At 36.8% G+C, this 9026-nt stretch overlaps 1 protein-coding gene across 1 annotated transcript; it reads left to right on the top strand.

Annotated features, from left to right (window-relative positions):
* The first annotated feature begins 7108 nt into the window (after nt 1-7108).
* On the top strand, nt 7109-8592 carry LOC136841445 (uncharacterized). Its single transcript, XM_067108391.1, has one exon. It carries the CDS (start codon nt 7325-7327, stop codon nt 8534-8536), a length of 1212 nt encoding a protein of 403 aa, XP_066964492.1. The 5' UTR covers nt 7109-7324; the 3' UTR covers nt 8537-8592.
* Nucleotides 8593-9026: the final 434 nt, after the last annotated feature.

Genomic DNA, 9026 nt, shown 5'->3' with positions numbered 1-9026 from the left:
TATTCTTAAAGAACGCAGTAAATGACAACTTCATAAAGAGGGATAATATAAATACAAGTGCTTACCCAAAGTCAGTAGATTTAATTCAGTCTTAAATATACTTTTAAAATCAACATGTAAGTTGCAATGTCTCTCTCCCCGTAAATTGATTTCAATCTGTTATTTTGCGATAAGATCGAGTCTTCCAATTATGACTGAAAGCCCCATTTTTTTTTTTTATTTTTTAGATCTTTTGCATCAATGAGGAGTAATGATCTGGCTCTGAAAAAGATCTTTGAAAGCTTTTTTAATATATAATTAATAAAATTCACTGTTGGACACTTTCTGCCTTCTATCACTTGAGATACGATGTTAAGTTAGAATATCAATTGTGCTTTGCACTTTACTGAATGAGATATATTTTAAAAGAGGCAAATCGAGAGAGAGAGAGAGAGAGAGAGAGAGAGAGAGAGAGAGAGAGAGAGAGAGAGAGACGCCAGCGGTATCATAATTCCTGTTCCCAGCATCCATAATACACGATTATTGCAATTGCAAAAATTCCTGCGCGAAAGTTGGCGTCTGTCTCTCTCCGAAAACGAGTGCTTTTAGAATTATGTTGAGATTCTTAGTTACGAGAGAGTTGGGGAATCCTTTTCAGGAAGAAGCGCCCAGATGGTGTGTGTGTGTGTGTGTGTCCAAAACATGTGCATCCATTACATGAAGGACTGGCGACTTGGTCTCGTAAGTTCAAACAGCGAGAATCACAATTGGTAGACATGGCGGGATTTCGAATCGTCTGAAGTGATGAAATGCAGCGGAAATGGCGATGTGACAGTGTCCCTTATGTCAGGTTAATCCTCAAGAGTTTATTCTTTTTTAAATTGTGAGGGAAATATACGAGGAAAGGGAAGTTGGAATATGGTTCAAAGATGTCTACTGTTTAAGCAAGTGTTCATAAAGACAGTGAGTTGTTAAAATAATATTAATAATTTTTGAGGGTAATATCACTCATCATAGACTTCATTACTGAAATGTTTGTTAAAGTAGTAGAGGAAATTCATATTATTGATTTTACCCAGGACCTAAATTCTATAGGGTTAATTGAATTCTGTATAAATATTATTTGTACTTGAATTGCAAAGAATTGCTTTATTTGTGATATTTTGTTTGAAGTAGTCTAATAGCAGATTAATTTCTATGTAAATATGTAACTAACAAAATCCATTACACACACATTATATATATATATATATATATATATATATATATATATATATATATATATATATATATATATATATATATATATATATATATATATATATATATATATATATATATATATATATATATATATATATTTATATAATATGCTATACTGAAACGCTGAGTTACCAAAACATATTGCACTTACCAATCGCAGCGCCAAACATTAAAATGAAACTCCGAAAAAAGGGATATTTCAGTGTTGCAGTGAACGACATGAGCAGATCGTTAGAGCTTATTTCATTCATGTGAGAGCTCTTTCATTATATTCTCTTTGTAATTCATGCCAAAAAAATTAAAATATGTGATACTTTTGCAAGCTCAAACCATAAGACTTTAAAGTCAAGTTCTTTAAGAAGCCAATCATTTTCATTGATGGAATGAAACTTCATCAAAACCAGCAAGACCTGAACGTGAAACATAAAATCAACTTTCTTTGAGAAAATGCTGATCACAAGGCTATAAAGTCTTATAGTCTTGGTGGGAAAGAGGAAGTCAGCTTGGTAGGCATTTTTTTTTTTTTTTTATGCCACACGTAAAAAACAATAGTGTTGTGATCTAGTTTCATATATATATTATATATATATATATATATATATATATATATATATATATATATATATATATATATATATATATACATATATAGACACACATATATAAATGTACACACATATATATATATATATATATATATATATATATATATATATATATATATATATATATATATTATAAATAAAGACCCATAAAAACACCACGTGCACTGCAATAATTTATTTCGGATACCCCTTCTGTATCCCTGTTCACCGGTGATATGTGGACAATTGATGTGTGATAAGAGTATATATAAGGCATACGCAGGTGTGGCAGTAAGACGTTGATGGTATGTAGATGACCGTTGGCCTGGGATGGATGGAACATAGGTTATTCTCCTGGATTTTGGGCCTCGTTAGCCCCCGTCAGCGTGGAGTCTGGTGGGCGTATTTACTGGAACACCTGCTCGAGAAGAGGCCTCAGGATTAACCTGTCGGTGGAATCCGATTTCCTATGTCCTCCTGTCAGGTTCATATTGTTTCACCAACGGGTTAATCCTCAGGCCTCTTCTCGAGCTGGATGTTCCAGCGAATATGCCCACCGGACACGACGCAGACGGGAGCTATAGAGGCCCAAATCACAAAGGAATAACCTATTTTCCATCCATCCTGGGTCAAGGGTCATCTACATGCCACCAATGTCGTACTGCCATACCTGCGTATATCTTATATACACTCTTGTCACACGTCCTTTGTCCATATTTCACCAGTGAACAGGGATACAGAAGAAGAAATGAATGGTTGTAATTTGTATATAGTGTTTTTATGGGCCTTTTTATCTTTGTGGCATACTGTTGGATTACAGTAAAAGACATTTATATATATATTATATATATATATATATATATATATATATATATATATATATATATATATATATATTAAAATACAAATATATACCAAATTAGTTTCTAGGAAAATAGCGACAAGAAATTGTGACAGTTTGATTTATGAATTGTATGTAGTTCTTTGATGAAAAGATAAAGATTTATGATGAAGTATTAATCTACTTTATTCCCATCATGACTATATATATATATATATATATATATATATATATATATATATATATATATATATATATATATATATATATAGTCGAAGTGATGGGAATAAGTAACTAGATAATACTATCATAAATCTTTAATCTTTCATCAAAAAAAGAGCTCCCATATATAACTCATAAATCAGCTGTCTATTTCTTGTCGAATATGGCTGAATAAGATCTAAGGTAGTCTCTGGCCATTTTTGTACTCGTGTACCAGAGATAACTGCTTAATTCTTTATGCTTACAAGACTAAAAGTATAGGCGGTTAAAGGCGTTAATCGCCTCCTTACACAGTTATTTTCTAAGTATTACTATGGTACAGCAATAATTTTACCTTTCGTGAGTAATTGTAGTAATTCTCCTGGGCTATTTTTTCTAAGAAAAATTAATTTGGTATATATTTGCATTTTTGAAATGGCACTTAGCCTATAATTTCTGTTGCTCTATCAGCAGTAATGGGACCACTACGCTCTTTCAGAAACTAGAAAGAAATCTATTACACATGAAAAATAAACAGCTACCAAATCTAAATAGTGTATAATCCTTAAACAAAAGAACAAGAAAAAAATTAACATGTCTCTGGCTCCTTTTCTTAAGGAACAAACGTGTGTTTTCACCCCTGTTTTCTTCTTCCTCATATGTTTAAAAGGATTCCAGCTCATGTGCCCTCCCGTCGGTGACAAGTGGCAGGAAAATTTTAAATCTCCGTTCGTAATCTCCCTTTTATTCCCTTTCTTTCCTCCCATTGCCTCGTCCCCGACAATTTCTCTCAGGAGAAAGGCCATTTTTATCGCATCACGCGCCCCTTTAGAGACAGGCGCTCTTACAACTAAAAGATGATAAATTTTCTTTATTATTCTGAAGAATTTTGACCTGGCTAGAGGGCTCCCCAACTGCAACGGATGTTACGTAATCTAAAAGAATAGGTGTAGGCGCTTGCCACTACATGTGTTTGTAAATAAAAATGATTTATGTATGTTCATGGTAGAATTTCCTTGAAACTGAAAAATTTCATGTTCACAGAATTAAGCAGGAAGCGTTATCATTAATGTAAACACACAAACACACACATACATATAATATATATATATATATATATATATATATATATATATATATATATATAAATGTTGTCTGTGTTTCTGAGCCCTTGTGTATTCATCTGGAATTCCCCAGTCATTGGTTATACAATCAACAATCAGCCTCTTATCTCCTAAGGAACCCAGACCTCCGCAATTACAATTTGAAGGACTCTGTGAAAATATAAGATGTAACAGGTAGGTACATCAGTGCTCTGTAAATTCAAAAGCACTATATGTAAAATATGTTATGCATGGGGAAATGAGAGTCCAGTGATACAAAAACATAGCTGGAATAGACCCTCTAACTTTTGACAGTTACTCAACGTGGGAAAAAAGTCCCGAGACCATCGTTATCTGCCATTAGAGACTGAACTCTAATGGTCTGCCCACACTAGCGGGCATGCCCGTCGGGCACTTCCAGCTCTGAAGCAGTGTTACCAGACAATCGCATCGCTCTGGCGCCACACTCAATCGGTCAGTATAGTGGAACGGGTTATGGGAACAGTGATTGCCCGGTCCTAATAGATTATTTGATTTCATCCTACATAAAGTATGTTGAAAAAATCATTCTTCGATTTAGGATGGGCCTAATAGATTATCTTATTTCATCCTACATAAAGTATATTGGAAAAAATCCTACTTCAATTTAAAACGGGAGTAAAAAATTATTTTATTTCATCCTACCTAAAGTATACTGAAAAAATCATACTTCGATTTGGGACAGGCCTAAAAAATTATTTTATTTCATCCTACATAAAGTATATTGAAAAAAATCCTACTTTGATTCAGAACGGGCCTAATAAATTATTTTATTTCATCCTACATAAACCATAATGAAAAAATCCTACTTCGATTTAGGACGGGCCTAATGAATTGCTTTATTTCACCCTACATAAATTATATTGAAAAATTCTACTTCGATTTAGGACGGGCCTAATAAATTATTTTATTTCATCCTACATAAGTATATTGAAAAAATCCTACTTCGATATAGAAGGGGCCTAATAAATTATTTTATTTCATCCTACATAAAGTATAATAAAACAAGTCCTACTTCGATTTAGGACGGGCCTAATGAATTATTTGATTTCATCCTACATATAAAGTATATTGGAAAAATCCTACTTCGATTTAGGACGGGCCTGATAAATTATTTTATTTCATCCTACATAAAGTATATTGAAAAAATCCTACTTCGATTTAGGACGCGCATAAAAATTATTTTATCTCATCCTACATAAGTTATATTGAAAAAATCCTGCTTCGATTCAGGACGGGCCTAACGAATTATTTTATTTCATCCTACATAAAGTGTATTGGAAAAAATCCTACTTCGATTTAGGACGGGCCTAATGAATTATTTTATTTCATCCTACATAAAGTATAATAAACAATCCTACTTCGATTTAGGACGGGCCTAATGAATTTTTTTATATCATCCTACATAAAGTATATTGAAAAATCCTACTTCGATTTAGGACGGGCCTAATGAATTATTTTATTTCATCCTACATAAAATATATTGAAAAAATCCTACTTCGATTTAGGACGGGCCTAATGAATTTTTTTATCATCCTACATAAAGTATATTGAAAAATCCTACTTCGATTTAGGACGGGCCTAATTAATTAGTTTATTTCATCCTACATAAAATATATTGAAAAAATCCTACTTCGATTTAGGACGGGCCTAACGAATTATTTTATTTCATCCTACATAAAGTATATTGAAAAAATTCTACTTCGATTTAGGACGGGCCTAATGAATTATTTTTTTTATCATCCTACATAAAGTATAATGAACAAATCCTACTCCGATTTAGGACGGGCCTAATGAATTATTTTATTTCATTCTACATAAAGTATATTGAAAAAATCCTACTTCGATTTAGGACGGGAGTAATGGATTATTTTATATCATCCTACATAAAGTATATTGAAAAAACCTACTTCGATTTAGGACGGGCCTAATGAATTATTTTATTTCATCCTACATAAAGTAGGCTATATTAAAAAAAATCCTACTTCGATTCAGGACGGGCCTAATGAATTATTTTATTTCATCCTACATAAAGTATATTGAAAAAATCCTACTTCGATTCAGGACGGGCCTGATAAATGATTTTATTTCATCCTACATAAAGTATATTGAAAAAAATCCTACTTCGATTCAGGACGGGCCTGATATATAAATGATTTTATTTCATCCTATATAAAGTATATTGGAAAAAACCTACTCCATTAAAATGAAGTCTTCTGCAGGCCTAAAACACTGATGCAAATTAAGGTAATGAAAACGGCAAGAAGAAGAAGAATGATTGTGACCGTTGACTGATATTATTATTAGTAGTAACAGAGAGGTTCGTCCTTTGGAAGGACTCCGTTGCCAGTTCCGTTTCTCCTGTGCTATGTGCTTCCTTCTGTATATCTTTTTATATTTAAGTTTATTCAAGTGCTTTTTATACTTAAGTCTGTTATTTCCAATGATCAAATTTCTTTCGAAAGATCTGGCAATAATAAATTGTCGGTTATTAATTTCTCTTTATGTTCCAACAGAGAGAGAGAGAGAGAGAGAGAGAGAGAGAGAGAGAGAGAGAGAGCTTTCTCTCTCCTATAAACATTACACTGAATTTAAAGCGGCCCCCACCAAAAAAAAAAAAATTTAAGCCTCAAAATCTACAAGAAAATCGTCCATATAAGCCTGACCAAATATGTCATATATATATTGACTTAAATACAAATAATTTATATTCACAGACAATCCACACACACAGAATATATGTACATACACACACATATATATATACATATATATTATATATATATATATATATATATATATATATATATATATATATATATATATATATATATATATATATATGTGTGTGTGTGTGTGTGTGTGTGTGTGTAGTATGTATGCATATTGGTCCTCAAGTCTCATCCAGTGCAGTTCTGAAGATTCCAGTCTTCGAAATCTCTTCTATTGCGGTCTGGAAGATTCCAGTCTTCGAGACGTCTTCTATTGAGGTCCTGAAGATTCCAGGCTTTGAGGCGTCTTCCAGAGCAGTCCTGAAGATTCCAGTCTTCAAAATCTCTTCTATTGCGGTCTTGAAAATTCCAATCCTCGAGACGTCTTCTACTGAGGTCCTGAAGATTCCAGACTTTGAGGCGTCTTCCAGAGCAGTCCTGAAGATTCCAGTCTTCGAAATCTCTTCTATTGTGGTCTTGAAGATTGCCATGAGAGACTTCAAGGGTCCCACTCTGCACGGATTTCCCAGCAAGGCGCAGGTGGCACTTTCCTTTGACAAGCTTTAGCGCAGCCAAGGAAGATTGGTACAGAAAGCCAATCAAATGTTCAGCTTGTTCGAAAATATACTTAATATTTTTAATGTTACCCTTGGACGTAATATAAAGAATGTTCGCTTTCAAGAGAACAAATTTGGACGTCTCCGAAGAAAGTTGACCCAGGAAGAACGCAAAGACGAGAGGGTCATAACTTTGGAAACGGAACTTCTGGCCTTATACAAAAACCACGAGGAGATGAAAAGAGAGATGGCGGACCAGATACGCCATCTCGAGGAAGAAAGGGACCGCCTCTGGAGAGAAAACGCTGACAAGGACCGGAAGATCCATCGCCTCGAGAGTCAAATGAGAGAGCAAAATTACACGCGGCCCAAACCACCGAGCGCAGACCAGGAAGGACTGGCCTCTCTTATAGCTGAGATCCTTCACGAGGAGGTCGTAAAAGAGCTGGAAGAGGAGATAGAGGACATGGCTGACGAGTTGATCGAGGAAAGAATCCAAGAGGAGGTGGACGAAATCCTGCAGGAGAGGCAGGCTGAAAGGAGAGCTAAAAGAGAGTGGGACCGACGCGCCTTTCGAGCCATAATCCTGGAACATAAGGCGAGAAGAGCTCAGAGGAAGGCTGAGAAAAAGTTGATGAGACAGAGACAGAAATCCAGAAAGCGGCAAGAGAAGGAGGTGAGAGAAAAGAGGAAGGCTGCAGGAGAGTGGATCAGCAGCGCAGTGAGGCGCATACGGCAGGAAGACAAGGAGAGGAGGGCCCGAAGGAAGGCCGAGAAGCAGAGGAGGAAGGAAGGCGTGAAGTCTCACATACGTCGAGCGTACCAGGAGATGAAGGCCCAAAAGCGGGCCGAGAAGGAATGGAGAGAAAGAGAACTCCTTCCCATCGAAATGCTGGAAGAGGCACTGAAGAACAACCACAGAGAATGGAAAAAGGAGGTCAAAAGGGAGGTGAAGCGGGAAGAGAGGGAGAGGAAGGCCCAGAGGGAGGCTGAAGGGGCCAGGAGAAGGAAAGAACTGCGATCCAGGATCGTGCGCGAAGACCTGGAGAGGAAGGCTCAAAGGAAGGCAGAGAAGGAAAGGCGAAAGCAAGCCCTAAAGGATATCAAAGAGAGGAAGAAAGACCTGGGAAGGCAAACCAAAGACGTCAGAGAATCCATCAGCTCGCAGAAAGGGCCAGATACGGCCGAAAAGAAAGGTCTGGCCATGAGGAATTATGCCTGGCTCCTCCTGAGGACTGCTTATCCTTATGGAATCTGAAGCGAGGCGACAAAATCCCAGCCATAGGAAAAGTCCTAGAGCAAAGGAACAAAAGCAGGATCAAATCCCAGCCATAGGAAAAGTCCTGAGCAAAGGAACAAAAGCAGGATCAACGGCTGTTGTGGGAGGGGACCCACCACCCAGCAGGCGGACGAACTCTCCCACCGGTGAGAGTCAACGGATGAACTGGCGGCTGGCGAGTTCCCCACCTCGTCAGGCGGAAGAACTCTAACTGGCTAGAGTCAACGGCTGCTCGGAGGGAGGGGGACTAGCCGAAGAGCTTCCCAAGAGATGCGCCAGGCGCGGAGGGAACTCTTACCCACCGAGAGCCAACGGCTGTTTCGGCAGACAGGCGGATGAACTCTTCCAGTGAGAGCCAACGGCTGGCTCTCTTCCCCACCTCGTCAGGCGGAAGAACTCTCACTGGCTAGAGTCAACGGCTGTTTTCTCCTCTCTCTCGGGCGGACGAGCTCTCCCAGGGTGAGAGTCA

The sequence above is a fragment of the Macrobrachium rosenbergii genome, chromosome 1 (genome assembly GCF_040412425.1).
Source record: "Macrobrachium rosenbergii isolate ZJJX-2024 chromosome 1, ASM4041242v1, whole genome shotgun sequence".
Classification (NCBI taxonomy): domain Eukaryota; kingdom Metazoa; phylum Arthropoda; class Malacostraca; order Decapoda; family Palaemonidae; genus Macrobrachium; species Macrobrachium rosenbergii.
Note: the sequence above shows the minus strand (reverse complement) of the source record. Positions and strands in the feature narration are given on the sequence as shown.

What these genes read in the sequence shown, in the direction of transcription:
- LOC136841445 (XM_067108391.1), top strand. Translation starts at nt 7,325, where the DNA reads ATGTTCAGCTTGTTCGAAAATATACTTAATATTTTTAATGTTACCCTT.